Source organism: Pteronotus mesoamericanus, unplaced genomic scaffold (genome assembly GCF_021234165.1).
Source record: "Pteronotus mesoamericanus isolate MK-2021 breed Mesoamerican mustached bat unplaced genomic scaffold, CSHL_Meso_final contig_73, whole genome shotgun sequence".
NCBI lineage: Eukaryota > Metazoa > Chordata > Mammalia > Chiroptera > Mormoopidae > Pteronotus > Pteronotus mesoamericanus.
In genome coordinates this window covers 33340381-33355303 of record NW_026555245.1, presented here as the reverse complement: position 1 = coordinate 33355303, position 14923 = coordinate 33340381, and the positions used below count along the sequence as shown (strand labels likewise).

The window sequence follows — 14923 nt, the reverse complement described above, 5'->3', positions numbered from 1 at the left end:
ACCTCAATTTAAAGTATTTGTCCTCTGTGGGACTATTTGTAAATATGTTCCATATACTCTAGTCTTGAATACATTAAATATTATGCCACCTGGCTCTGGATTTTCCTATATATCAAAAAGAACCATGCCCTGCAAGTCATAAAATGATCACATACATAGTTATTTCAGTTAACTCAGTCAACGGAAATTTGTGATTCAGTGATCCAGATAGAACATTTTGCTACTGCCACTTTAATTACTAGTCACAAATTTTAAAATGTATTTTAAAAAGGACATCTGTACCTTCAGTTTTTTCATCTGGAACCTTTATACTTAGCCAAATGCTCCAATTAGATGAATTTAATAACTTATACTTTATTAGCTTTTTGCTCTTCAAGGTTAGGGACCTTGTCATCTGTAGCTGCTGCTATAAAGGGCTTTAAAAAAGTTAACTTTATAAAGCCTTGGAAATTCTAAAGTCCTATTACTTACATTTAATTTGTGTAGAGAGCTAATGTCTCATTTGTAAAAGGTGAGGAGTTAATCAGGTTTCCTGGATCTAAAATACATAGATTGCCTTTAAAAACAGTCTTTAAGGAAGCATTTTAGGTCTTCTGATTTCACTATACCATGTTGCCAATGCAAATTAGGTCTCTTAGAATCATTCCCTCAAAGTAGTAAATCTAAGAATCTGATTCAGTATTATCCAATTTCCAGACAAACAGATGGGAAAGTGGTCTTGCCTGAAGTGAATGAACTATTGAGAGAAGTCCTGTAACTTCTGGTCTTCAGTCTCCTCCATCTGTAAAATTAGAGGAATTATATAAAATAATAATATACACCTAAAAAGCTAGGATTTTTATGATTAACTTTTCTGTCAGTGAAGTAATGGGATGTAATAGGAAAGGGGGAGGATCTGTAATCATACTTAATAGGTTCAGCTGTATTAGGTCTTACCAGTTTCCTCATCTATAGAAATAGATAAAAAGTAATTTACCTCATAGGCTGTGAGGATTAATAAGAACATGCACATCAAGTATGTAAGATACCTAGCATTTAGTAAGGGGTCAAATATTTTTCTAGTCTTTGTTCAGTAATTTTGGGGTTTGGGGGAAAGAATGCCTCAGTAGGTGGTATTGATAGCTGACATACACTACCAAGTATGTCCCAGGCACTGTTATAAATGCTTTCCATGCTTTAATTGAATCCTTTTAACATCCTATTTTGTAATGCTATTCTTACCTACATTTATAAGTGGGTAAAATTCAGCGAAATTACCTTGCTCAGTTTACAGAGCAAGTAAGTGAAGGGACTAGAATACAAACTCAGCTCTGGTGGTCGGTATAGCTCCAGAGCCAATACTCATAACCACTGTTACAGCTGCTATGAAACATCTCTAAGGTGCTGGGGGTTAAGATCACATAATCAAATTTACCAATGACTCTTGTGGGCAGTCAGAATCTATAGATTTACATATTAACCAACTTCAAATTATTTAAAGTAAGACCATATTTTAAATTGCTAACAGCAAATGTTTATTCACGATTGAAGCCAAGAAGAATTTATAAATGCATTTTAATACCTTGCTGATAAAATAGTAACATTCCATCTTTGCAATCTTGTAAGGAATACAGGAAGATATTGTATAGGCTTTGACGTGTATATTATAACCAGGTAATAAGAACACATACACACACACACCACCTACTTTAGTGTTACACCACACCAACTTTTCAAAAAGGCCTTCTTGAAGCTCTACTAGATAGCTGAGTAAATAGCGTCCAAGGTTTAAAGAAAGGGAAACAGGGAAGAAGGGGATGAAGTAGTAAGCAGCACACATTTCAAAGCCCACTTTTAAGCACACGACAATAATGAATACTAAAAGGATGCGGGGGAGGGGCGCGGTGGTGGAAAAGGCAATTAAGCATTTTCAGAAAGAGCATTTGGCAATATTTAACGCATAAGGAGGCTGTGCTTGGGGCCATCCACTCTCTCCAGCTTCTCAAAGTGTTTCCTGGCATTGCGAATGTTGATCAGAGTAGCTGCAGACGGGATCGACGGATCCGACATAACCACCATCACGTACGTGTTTGATGTGAAGATATCGATGAAGGCAGCGAAGTTAGAATTCCTAACTTCCATGCTCTGGAAAGAAGCGGCCAATTTACTGCAGCTCAGCTTGAACTGCTTAATGATGTTACTGATCTTCTCAAATCGGTGGACGTCGCGCTGCTCTTTGCATTGGTAATGGGAAATGACCAAGAACGTAGCTCTCTCGAACAGCAGAACTTCATCGGCCTCAATAATTTGGGCAAAATTCCTTAGGTTCATCTCCAGCTGCTGGACATTGGGAATCAGCTGATAGACAATACTGGACCAGGCTTTGTAGAGAGTTTCATCCCAGATGGATGTTCGAAAACAAGCGCACTCCAGAGGGCGAGACAAACGCCTCAGGTCTTCCTCTCGCTCTTTAAAAATCAGGTCACGCTGATCCTCCTGAACCAGATCCATTTTGTGCACCAGGCAGAAGATTTTGGCATCAGGAGAGTTCTGGAGGATGGCCTCCAGACACGACTGGTAATAATGCATGTCCTTTTCCAGTTCGCGGCTCTCCACGTCAAACACATAAATCAGTACCTCGACATTACGGAAGATGTTGTCTCGCTGGCTGGTGAAGTAATTTTCCATGAAGGTGTCCTGACCGCCACAGTCCCACAGGTTCAGCACCAGGTTGCCCAGAAATCGGACATGGGAGTGCTCCACATCAATGGTGGCACCCAGGCGCCGGGTGTCGCGAGCAATATAATTTGCAAAGATAATCGACCTCATGCTGGTCTTTCCCGACCCGCTCTTCCCCATCAACAGCACCTTCTTCTTCATGGCCGTATTTGGCATCACCCGCCGGAGCCGCTGCGGACTGGGCCTCAGGGCGCGTCCTAACTACAACGCGGAGGGAGGGAGTGGCCGGGCGTTGCGGTAACCTCCGCAGACTGGGCCGCGCAGCTGTGCAGCTAGGGAAGCCGAAAGCGCGAGCTTGGGGCTGGCAAGACCGCGGCAGGCTAAGCTCGGCCTCAGAGAAGAGTGGCTTGGAGCAAACGGCTGCAACAGCTCCGGCGGACTGCTCGCCTTCCGGTGAGGTGAGTCGCGGATGCCTTGCTACCACCCACTTCCGGCGGCGATCTCGCGAGAACCCCCGGGCTCGGCCTAACGAGCTTTGATAAATATCGTTTTATTCAAAAGTATCAGGGGCCTCCCGAAAAAGAAAAATGGAAGGGGATCCCAGGATCCTGGTGTTCTGTTCTTCTATTCCAAAGCTGGGTTTAGGGTTGCAAAGCTGTACGTGTGTTGTCGCTTGGGAGAATGCTGCCATCTCGCGGCCAAAAAAAACCGACAACTAGCTTTAAGAGCGCGGTGGGCTTGGGTGTTTTAGGCCAGGGCCGAAGACAGGTGAAGCGGAGGAATACTTAGCCCAGGCGGGACTCTCCAGATTCCTTGGTTTACGGAGTACGAAGACCGGGCAAATGGCAACTGGACAGATGAGGATAGTGCGACTTCGAGAGGCTAGGTGATGGGCCCAGGGCTACCATGCTTCATGGGAGTAAATTCCTACTGAGCAATATGCGGACTCCCAGTAGTGCTCTTTTCCACTTGGAAGTTCCTTTCTCGCACTTGCTTTTTTAGTCTCAGATTTCAGAATTTATAAGCAGCATTCCAAAGATGGAGGAAACTAATATGGAACCCGTGCATTAGCTCAATCCTCACAATGGCCCTATTTTAAATAACCCTATTTTAAAGTGAGTAAATTGAAGCTTATAGAGGGTTAAGTAACATTGCCAAGTTACACAACTATTAAATAATGAAATGCAGTTTTATTTTACAATATAAATAGTATATTTTTAAGGTGTACATTTTAAGGTTTCAGATTTTAGAATTTTTTTCCTATTTCTATGAAAAATGCCATTGGCATTATGATAGGGATTGCATTGAATTGGTAGATGGTTTTGGTTAATATGGACATTTAAACAATATTAATTCTTCTTATCCATGAACATAGGCTATCTTTCCATTTATTTGTTTCATCTTCAGTTTCTTTAGTCATTAATTTATAGCTTTCAGTGTACAGATCTTTTACCTTTTTGTTTAAATTTATTCCTGTGTTTTTTTTTTTAATGCTATCATAAATGGGATTGTATTCTTGAGTTTTTTCAGTTAGATTTTTGTTGGCATATAGAAGCACAACTGACTTTTGTATGTTGATTTTTGTGTACTGAAATATTACTGAATTTGTTTATTCTAACAGTTTTATGGGGGGAAGGTATTAGGATTTTATACATGCAGGAGTATGTAATCTGCAAACAGTGATAATTTTCCTTTTTTTTTTTCTAATTTGGATGGCTTTTATCCTTTTTATCTGGCTACTTTTGCTAGCACTTCCAGTACTATGTTGAATAGAAGTAGCAAGAATGGGCATTCTTGTCTTCTACTGGATCTTAGAGAAAAAGCTTTGTTTTTTCCCCATTGATGTTAGCTGTGACTTTTCACAAATGCCCTATATTGTGTTGAGGAACTTTCTTTTTATACCTATTTTGTCGAGAGTTTTATCATGAATGGATGTTGAAATCTGTCAAAAGCCTTTTCTGTATCTATTGAGGTGGTTCTGTGGTTTTTATCTTTTATTTCTGTTAATGTGGTGTAGCACATTGATTTGCATATATTAAAACCACCTTTTATTTCAAGGATAAATTACAGTTGGTTATAGTGTATAATCTTTTTGATGTGTTGTTAAATTTAGTTTGCTAGTGTTTTATTATGGACTTTTGTACCTATGTTCATTAGAAATATTGGCATGTAGTCCCTCTTCCCTCCCCTCCCCTCCCTCCCCTCCCTCCTCCTCCCTCCTCCCCTCCCCTCCCCTCCCCTCCCCTCCCTCCCCTCCCCCCTTCCTTCCTTCCTTCCTTCCTTCCTTCCTTCCTTCCTTCCTTCCTTCCTTCCTTCCTTCCTTCCTTCCTTCCTTCCTTCCTTCCTTCCTTCCTTCCTTCCCTGCCCCTCTCTTTCTCCCTCTTTTTTCTGTGGTATCTATCTGGCTTTGTTATCAAGATGATGCTGTCCTCATAAAATAAGTTTGAAAGGATCCTTCAAGCAATCTTGATCCCACTGATGCTGCCAATTCATAAATATTTTGGAGATTCTGTGGTAAACATGATGATTCTTTCTGTTTTTCCCTACTACTGGCTCAGGATTTAGCTTTCTTGTGACAGCTAAGTCAGTACCTTCTTCCTTGTGCTTTTGTGCTTCTTCAGATTTGATGTTATTATCTAATTTCCTGTTTTTGTCCTTGCACTCTCATCCCATTACTCCCTTTTTAGTGGAATTTTGGAGAAAGATAAATCCATGTGTTCAGTTTACGACCTTATTTAGAAATGAAAGAAATGTTGACTTAAATTATTCAAAACTGAATAATATTTTGATAATGATACCAAGAGGGGCTTTTTGCAAGGGATTTTATTTTTTACTTCAGAAATAGCTTTATTGAGGTATAATTTACATGCTATAAAATCCACCCATTGTATGTAAGTGCATATACCATCACCACAACTCAGTTTTAGAGCATTCCTGCTATCCCTAAAATTTCCCTTGCTTTCGTTTGCCATCAATCTCTGGTCCCACTCTGAGACCCAGGTAAGCCACTGTTCTATTTTCTGTCTCTATCAGTTTGCCTTCTTTAGAAATTTCATGTAAATAGAATCATACAGTATATAGTTTTTTATATTTTGTTTCTCTTACCCTAAGGTTTTTGAGATTCATCCATATTGGAACATGCATTAATACTCGAATTATTTTGTTGTTTTGCTGAATAGTATTCCATTCTGTGAATATACACCACTACATTTTGTTTGTTCATTCACCAGTTGATGGAAATTGGAGTTGTTTTCAGTTTTTAAGCTATTAAGAATAATGCTTCTATATATGTTCATGTGAAAGTTTTTGTGTGGACATATATTTTCATATCTTTTGGGTAAATGCCTATGAATGGAATTTCTGGGTCATCTGGTAGGAATATGTTTAACTTTTTAAGAAACTGCCAATTGTTTTCTAAAGTGGCTGTACTGTTTTACACTCTTATTAGCAATGTATGAGAGTCCCACTTTTTCATATCTTTGGCAACAATGTTGGATTGTAGCCATTCTAGTGGATATGAAGTCGAGTCTCATTATGGTTATAATTTACATATCCTTAATGATTATTGATGTTATGCATTGTGTTGGGGCTCCCGAAGACCACCCATAGGCTCAATGATTGTTAGGAGGACTCAGAGAACTCAGCATGTAGTCATACTCATGGCTTTGATTTATTACAGTGAAAGGACCCATAGCAAAAGCAGCAAAGGGAAAACGCAAATGGGCTGAAGTCTGGTGGAAACGAGGCATAAGTTTCCAAAAGTCCTTTCCCAGGGAAGTCAAACAGGACATGTTTTATTCTTCCAGCAATGAGTTGTGACAACACGTGGAATGTCTACAAGGAAATCTCATTAGGGATGCATGGTCCAGGGTTTATACTGGGGGCTGGTCATATAGGCACCATTTACCTAGCATGTACCAAAATTTTAGGTTCTCAGAAGGAAAGTACGTGTTCTGTATAAACCACATTGCTTGAACAGTTTAGGCTCAGTGAACCATTATTTTCAGGCAATGGTGGGAACTCTCCCAAAATCCAAGTTCTTAGCCAAGGGCAATCCTTGCAAGCAGAACTTTCCAAGGATAGCAGTTTCAGCCTTGCTATGTTAACTCTTTTCTGCACAAGCATCTTTTCATTTGCTTATTGGCATTTATATATTTTCTTTGGTGAAAACTCTTAAAATCTCTTGGTCTTTTTAAATTGGGTTGTGTTATTATGAGTTGCAAGAGTTCTTTGTATATTCTGAATACAAGTCTTTATCAGAAAAGTTATTTGCAAGTATTTTTCCCAGTCTGTACTTAAACTTCTCATTCTCTTAACAGGATCTTTTGAAGACTAAATTATTATTTTTTTATGAAGCCTGATTTTTTTTTTTTTTAGTTTTATAGATCATGATTTTGGAGTATATTTAACATATCTGCCTAACTGAAGGTCACAAAGATTTAGTTACTTGCTTTCTTCTAAATGTTTTGTAGTTTTAAATTTTACATTTAAGTGTATGATGGTGATGTCAGGGTATAAGTTTTCTCTTTTTCCTGCATATGGGTGTCCAATCATCTAACCTTACTTGTTGAAAAGACCATCCTTTACTCATTGAATGGCCTTGTCACCTTTTTTGGAAATCAATGGACCATAACTGTAAGAGTTTAAGTATGGACTGTGCATTCCATTCCTTGATCAATCGATCTATCTATCTGGAATATATATATTTTCCATTCCGTGATACACACACACACACACACACACACAAACACACACAGCAACACATATACATATATATATGTCTTTGCATAGTCAGTATCTTACTGTCTTGATTACCTTAGCAATAACTTTGATAATGTATAGAAATTGGGTGGTTTAAGTCCTCTCTCTTTTTTTTTAAAGATTTTATTTATTTATAGAGAGAAGGGGAGGGAGGGAGAAAGAGAGAGAGAGAGAAACATCAGTGTGAAAGAGAAACATCATACACATCACAGTCAAGGATCAAACCTGTAACCGAGGCTTGTGTTCTAACGGAATGGAACTCGTGACGTTTAGCTTTGTGGGATGATGCTCCTCCAACTGAGCCACGCAGGCCCTCTTTATTGTTCTTTTTCAGAATTATCTGGCTATTCTAGGTTCTTTGACTAAATTTTTAGGAGCAGCATGCCAATTTCTAAAAAAAAGTCTGCTGGGATTTTGATAGGGATTGCATTGAATCTATAAATCAATTTGGGGAGAATTACCTTCTTAACAATGTTGCATATTTTGATCAATGCATTTGATATCTCTCGATTCATTTAGATCTTTTTTAACTTTTAAAAAATTTTTAAATCATGTTTATTCTGTTGTAGTTGTTTCAATTTTTCCCTTTGCTGTCCTCCACCCCGTACCCCGCCCTGCTTTCACAGTCAATTCCCACACTGTTGCCCATGTCCATGGGTCATTCATACGGGTTCTTTGTCTAGTCCCTTCCCCTTCTTGCCACCATTGTCCTCCTTCCCTGTACCCTCTGGTCACTTTCAGTCTGCACCATGTTTCCATGCCTGTGGTTTATTTTGTTCGTTAGTTTATTTTGTTGAATAGACTCCACTAATAGGTGAGATCATATGGTATTTGTCTTTCACTGACTGGCTTATTTCACGTAGCATAATCTCCAGTTCCATCCACGTTGTCGCAAAAGGTAGGAGTTCCTTCTTTCTTTTTTAAAAATGTTGATTTATTTATTTATTTTTAAAATGTCAAAAATCCATGATAAAATATTAAAAAATTTAAATCCATTATAAAGTCTCAGCAATTAAAACATGACACCAGCACAGAAATAATCAAGTAGATCAATGAAATAAAATGAGCATTCTAGAAACAAACACATATATCTGTCTAACAGTGTAATATATGATTAGATTGATAAATCAATGGGGAAAATAAGGCTTATTCAACAAATAAGGTGCATGAACCACTATTACTTGAAATAAAACAAATATAGAGCCCTATTTCACACATTATACAAAAATTCAGGTGAGTTAAAAATCAATATGTAAAATCTAAGGAGTTTTAGGAGAATATACAAAATAATATTTTTCTTACCCTGAAGTTAAAATATTCAAATCCTGAAGCTATAAAGTAAAATATTGACAATATGACTACATTAAACATTTAAGACTATATAGTAATACAGATATTAAAAAGAAGTTAAAGGACAAGTCATAGAATAGGAAAATATTTGTAACACATCCAAAAAAAGGTTAATAGATATATTTTTTTTCCCTAGGAAAAAATTCTACAAACATTTAATCAAAAAATGGATAAAGAACACCAAAAAGTCATTTAAAGCTTTTTTAAAATAATAGGAATAGGCAAGAAATATACAAAATCAGGTTTAGTGTCAACAAATAATAAATTAACAACTAAACACATCATTGTCACAATCAGATTAATGAGTATTAAAAATATTGGTAATATCAAGTATTGGCAACTCTGAAAGGAACTGGGTATTCATAGACTCTTTTTCTTCATCTTCTTAAAGCAGTCCCTTTAGCATATTTTGCAATGCTGGTTTGGTGGAGGTGTATTCTTTTAGCCTTCTTTTGTCTGGGTAACTCCTTATTTCACCTTCCATTTTAATTGAGAGCCTTGCTGGGTAGAGCAGTCTTGGTTGCAGGCCTTTGCTTTTCATGACTTGGGATATTTCTTGCCATTCCCTTCTGGCTTGTAGTGTTTCTGTTGAGAAGTCAGCTGCTAACCATACTGGGGCTCCCTTGTATGTTATTACCTGTTTTTCCCTTGCTGCCTTTAGGAGTCTCTGTTTGTCTTCGATAGTTGCCATTTTAATGAAGATGTGTCTTGGAGTGGACCTCATTGGGTTCCTCTGGAACGGGACCCTCTGTACTTACTGGACTTGCATGACTTTTTCTCTCCTCCAATTAGGGAAGTTTTCCATCATGACTTTTTCAAACAGGTTCTCTATCCCTTGCTCCTCTTCTTCTCCTTCTGGTATCCCTACTATACGGATATTATTACGTTTCAGGTTGTCCTGCATTTCCCTAAATGCCTCTTCATTCTTTTTGAGTCTTTTTTCATTTTCGTGCTCTTTCTGGGAGTTTTTTTCTACCTTATCCTCCAGCTCACTGGTTCGATCCTCTGCTTCACCTAGCCTGCTTTTGATTCCTTCTACTGTGTTCTTCAATTTGGAAATTGTATTCTTCATTTCCTCTTGACTCTTCTTGATAGTTTCTATGTCCTTTTTCATGCTGATATGGTTTGCAGTAAGTTCCTTGTAGTTTCCCTGTAGTTTTTGTTAATTCTCTCTGTGCTCACTGAGCTTCCTTAGAACCCTTGTTTTGAACTCAATATCTGATAGTTTACTTGCCTCTATTTCATTTAGTTCTCTTTCTGGGGATCCTCCTTTCCCTTTGAGTGGGGGGTATTTCTTGGTCTTCCCATTATTTGTGAGACTCTTCTTTTTTGCTTCTGATTCTTAAGTTGATCTGTCTCAATTTCCTGACTTTGTGATGTGAACTTCTATGGTAGGAGACTGCTGTTTTTTCTTTCTGGATCTGCCTCTGATGATGTCAGATGTTGACCCCGTCTTGACCTTAAGCAGTCTGTTCGAGACTTCCAGGAATCCACTGTCTGTGTCTGTCTCCTTCAGTTGTTAATCTAGTCATGCTGCACTCAGCAATCAGGCTTAGACAGCACAGGGCAGGGCAGAGCCCCTCCTGGGGGTGGCGTTATTGGGTCCTCTCACACTGTTGCCTCTCAGGGGAGTGGTCTGCCTGAGCCAGATGGCTGCTGCTGTATGGGAGAGGAGTCAGCACTGGGATCTTCATGGCTACTCTCCCAGTTCTCTCCCCAAAGTCTCCATCTCCAGCCTCCCCTCAAGCATCTCTAGAGCACTCTGCACCCCCTTTAGTCAGAGATCTACTATCTGTGGCTGCCACTCTGTACACAGCAGACAGGGTTTAGCACCACTGGGCCAGGGCTGAGTCCCTCCTGGGGGCAGGGCTATTGTGTCCTCTCACGCTGTTGCTGCTAGGAGGAGTGCTCTGCCTGAGCAAGATGGCTGCTGCCTTATGGGGATGACTCAGCACCAAGATCCTGGCAGCTGTTCTCTCAGTTCTCTCCCCAAAACCTCCTTCCCCAGTCTCTCCTCAGGCATTGCTAGCCCACTCTGCCCCTACCTTTGCCGGAGTCCAGGGTAAGTGGCTGCAAATAAAAATTTATGTGTTGGCCCTTTAAATAGCTCTTTGCATCTCCAACCTCCTGTCTCTGGAAGAGAGCAACCCTACCACTTTTCACAGCTCATGGTTATCTGTGTACTTTTTGGGCTCTGGTGCTGTAGGCTGGAGATCTCTGCTTCTGGTTTAGACCCTGCTCTTCTCAGGAGGATCCAACTGGCTGTTTCAATATCCCTCTGGCACTGTTGCCCGTGGGTGCCCCACTCACTTGCTCACTTCTTACCACACTTCTTACCAGTTAGGTTGTGCTAAAACTGATTCTTTTGTCTGTCTGAATTTATAAGGCTTCTCTCTTACTATTGTTCAGTTGTTTGTTCCAGGTGATTTATTCACAATTTAGTTGTGATTCCTGATTAGTCCTGGGAGGAAATCAGTGTGATTTCCATTCACTCCTCTGCCATCTTGATTCCAATCAATTCATTTAGATCTTAATTTCAGCAATGCTTTGTAGCTTTCAGTATAAAAGTCTTGCACTTATAGGGTTAAATTTATTGCCATGTGTTTTGTTCATTTTTATGCCATTGTGAATCAAATTGTTTTCTTAATTTAACTTTTGGATTCTTATTTGCTAGTATCTAGACATTCAATTAATTTTTGTAGTTGATCTTGTCTTCTTCAGCCTTGCTTAACTTTCTTCCTTTTTATACTAGTTTTTTTTTCTTTGAATGGAGTTCTTAGGATTTTCTACATATTGAATCATGTCATCTGCAAATTCAGTTTTTCTTTCCTTTCCAATCTGGATGACTTGAATTTTTTTAATTCCAGCAGGGTGTTGAATAGAAGTGGTGAGAACAAACATTTTGTCTAGTTCCTTACATCAGGGGAATAGCATTCAGTCTTACAACTAAACATGATAATTGTAGCTTTTTTTTGGTAAATGTTCTTTTTCAGGTTGAGGAAATCCCCTTCTTTTCTGATTTCTTGAGGATTTTGATCAAGAATGAGTATTGGATTGTGTCAAATGTCTTTTCTGTATCTATTGAGAAGATGAAATATTTGTAGTCCTTTATTCTGTTGGTGTGGTATATTACATCAATTGATTTTCCAATGTCAAAACCACCTTGTATTCCTGGAATAAACTCCTCTTGGTCGTGGCATGTAATCTTTGTGTTTCTGGTTTCGGTTTGCTAATATTTCAAAAGGGCTTTTAAATTTTTGTTTATGAGAGATATTGGTCTGTAGTTTCTGCATGACAATTTTGTCTGGTTTTGGAATTCATCTGGCCTCATAGAAGGAATGACAAAGTGGTTCTCCTCTGTTTTCTAAAGAGTATGCATAGGATTGGTATTATTTACTCCTCAAATATTTGAAAGAATTTACTATGTACCTTGTATTTCTTTCTTCATACTTAAAATAGTTTATAGTGATAAACTTGGGCAATATTTTGGTCATCTGCTTCTCCTTCTCTATTAAATTACATGGGGGCCCTGCCCTTGTCTCCATAATTCACTACGCTGGGTCATCTTAGGGGATTGATAAGTGTTTATGGAATAAATGAATGGTTGAATGGTAGAGGTCCAGTCTGATGTGTTATGGTGGGCCAGTCGTCTATTGGTGACAATGAAGTTTAGCAATCTAAAATAGTTAGGGATGCTAAAAAGACAGTGTTTTGCTAATGTGCTTTGTGTTCAGAGGAGTAACTATAGATTTACAACAATGTTCTACCGAGAGATTTTCAGATTGTATATAGCAATGAATTTGTGGTGAGTGGGTTATAAGGCCAAAGAATAAAAATTGTGTAGCTCCATAGAGTATCAATTTAATGAAAATATTTTGGGGATACTATTAAATTAAAGATAACCAGACTGAGAAGTAAATGTAAAGTTTTAAGACAAAATACTATTTGTAGTGGTCTCTAAGATCTTCATCTTACCTATTCATTCTTTCCTTTGACCTTTTCTTGGGTGGGAAAGTTTGAAAAGAAAAATGTAGGTAAGTCTGAATCCCAGCTCTAGTACTTCTTAGTTGTGTCATCTTGGGTGAGTTTACTTCCTAACTTCAGTGTTCTGATTTGTAATATGGGTATGATAGATTTATATTAACAGTGAGAGAGATGAGAAAGCTTATGGGAAGGTACATAGCATGTTTAATGCATAGCAAGTGATGGTAAATTTTTTATAGGCAAGGACATTTTGGAACAGAATTAGGTGTTTAAATGAATTGGAGTTGGCTGGAACTAACAAAACATGGACAGTAAGTTTAATAAGGGTGGTGGGGATAAGTTGTCCTGCCAAGCACAAGCTCTACAAAAAAATACCTGCCTTGAGGCTGCTTTATTCACATCATCTTCATCTTTCAAGATCTCAACCCTCTTTTGAGGGCAGAGATGGGAGAAGGTGTGAGTGCAATGGGTTGTTGACAAGGCTGCTATCCACCAGGGCAGTTTGATTGGGGGTGGTTCTCATCAAAGTCGGGGGGCATGAGTAGGACATCCTTCTTCTGGAAGATTCATGGAGAATGTTTAGTCAGCTTCCAAGTGCCAAGAGAAGGTGGTGTTCAGTGCTATGCTTCCTCTGGAAGGACCATATGATTGATGCTCCCTGTCAATGGTAAGGGATGGCACTCAGGCTTCTCCTTGCCTTCACTAGCTCCCACCTCACTACCTTGTTCTTTCCTCCAGGTTCCCATTCTCCTCTTTAGAACCCTGACCTCCTACCAGGAAGGCAAGGAGTAGTTTCACCATCCACTGGTTTTAAGAACAATCAATAAGCTTTGTTCTCCTCTGATCCACCTTTTTGACTTTCTAGAGCTGGGGTTGGCAAACTTTGTCTGTAAAAATCATATAGTAAATATGTTAGCTCTTTAGGGCCAAGAGCAAAATTAGGAATATTTCCACAAATTCTTGACAAGATTAAAACTCTGTAGACACTGAAATTGGAATTTTATTATTTTCTCTTAATTTTTTTCAACCATTACAAAATGTAAAAACTATCCCAAGCTTGCTGGCAAAAACAAAAGAGGTGGTCAGCTGAATTTGGCCTGCAGGCAATAGTTTGCTGACCTCTGTTCTGAAGCTCCACATGGAAGAAAAAAAAAAAACCAAACTCTGAGTATTAAGTGTCCTAAAGTCTAATAATCCTCTGACTGACTGATCACTAAAACTAATGGGAAGAGTTAGGAAGCATGGGAAATAAACACAAACATGAAGATGATCAATACTTTAAGCTCCCATTTCTCATAACCAGGAAGTCATGCTTAATTCCACACAACGTACCAGAGCAGTGTCTCCTGTGCTTGCTTCATGATCAGAGTTACCTAAATTCTTGTTGAAACTAGAGTTCCAGACTAGAGGTTTTTGAAGCAGGAGGCTTCTGGGTGGGATCTGTAATAGTTCTCAGGATCAAGTAAGCTGAATAACTATACTAGCGGGAGGCTCCTTAGAGAAGGGGAAAAAAAAATCTCTAAAGCTGTGTTTGTTAAAGTGTGGTTTTTGACACAGGTACGCAAATTCTCTGCCTACCCCAGACCTGTTGAATCAGACACTCTGACAGTGAGCCCTGGCCATCTTGTTTTTGTCAAGCCAGGTGATTCTGACACACAACTAAAACTTAACCACTGTCCCATAGCATCATTGCTAGCACCTGAAGAAGTGACTGAGTGCACCTGAGCAATAAAGATCTAAGTGCCCTGAAACTTCTTTGTTTTCAAGAGTGCAGGGTCTGTGGGTGGGGGCCAAGGAATTGTTTTTCACAAGAAAGATTGGAAATGGTATTTAAGACTGGCCTTCCGGAAGTCAAGGGATGCCTTTTTATCCAAAGAGGCGCCATGGATCCTAGAGATAGAAAATGCCACCTAATGTGGTGACAGTCCTTTTGCACAAGTGATCATGGCATTTGCTGACTTGCTTACTCCCAGGCTTTCCAAAGTCGTCCTGTCCTTCACCGTTCTTTAGGTTTCTTCAAGTTCCAACGGGGAATCTTTGTCCTGAGTTCTGGACAATGGGGAGGCGCTGGCAGCTTTCTGACCTAGCAAGCGGCCCATGTGATGTCGTGACCACCAAAGACGTGCCTCCTGGCCCTAGTGACGTCACAGAGGGCCCCGTGGGTCTGCGT

At 39.2% G+C, this 14923-nt stretch overlaps 1 protein-coding gene across 1 annotated transcript; it reads right to left on the bottom strand.

Moving 5' to 3' along the window:
- Window positions 1-1537: 1537 nt before the first annotated feature.
- Window positions 1538-3127, bottom strand: RRAGA (Ras related GTP binding A). The gene has a single exon (XM_054583191.1). The coding sequence runs from the start codon at window positions 2872-2874 to the stop codon at window positions 1933-1935; it is 942 nt and encodes a 313-aa protein (XP_054439166.1). The 5' UTR covers window positions 2875-3127; the 3' UTR covers window positions 1538-1932.
- Between the last annotated feature and the right edge of the window lie 11796 nt (window positions 3128-14923).

Coding starts and splice junctions, on each gene's coding strand:
- RRAGA (XM_054583191.1), bottom strand. CDS start 2,874: ATGCCAAATACGGCCATGAAGAAGAAGGTGCTGTTGATGGGGAAGAGC.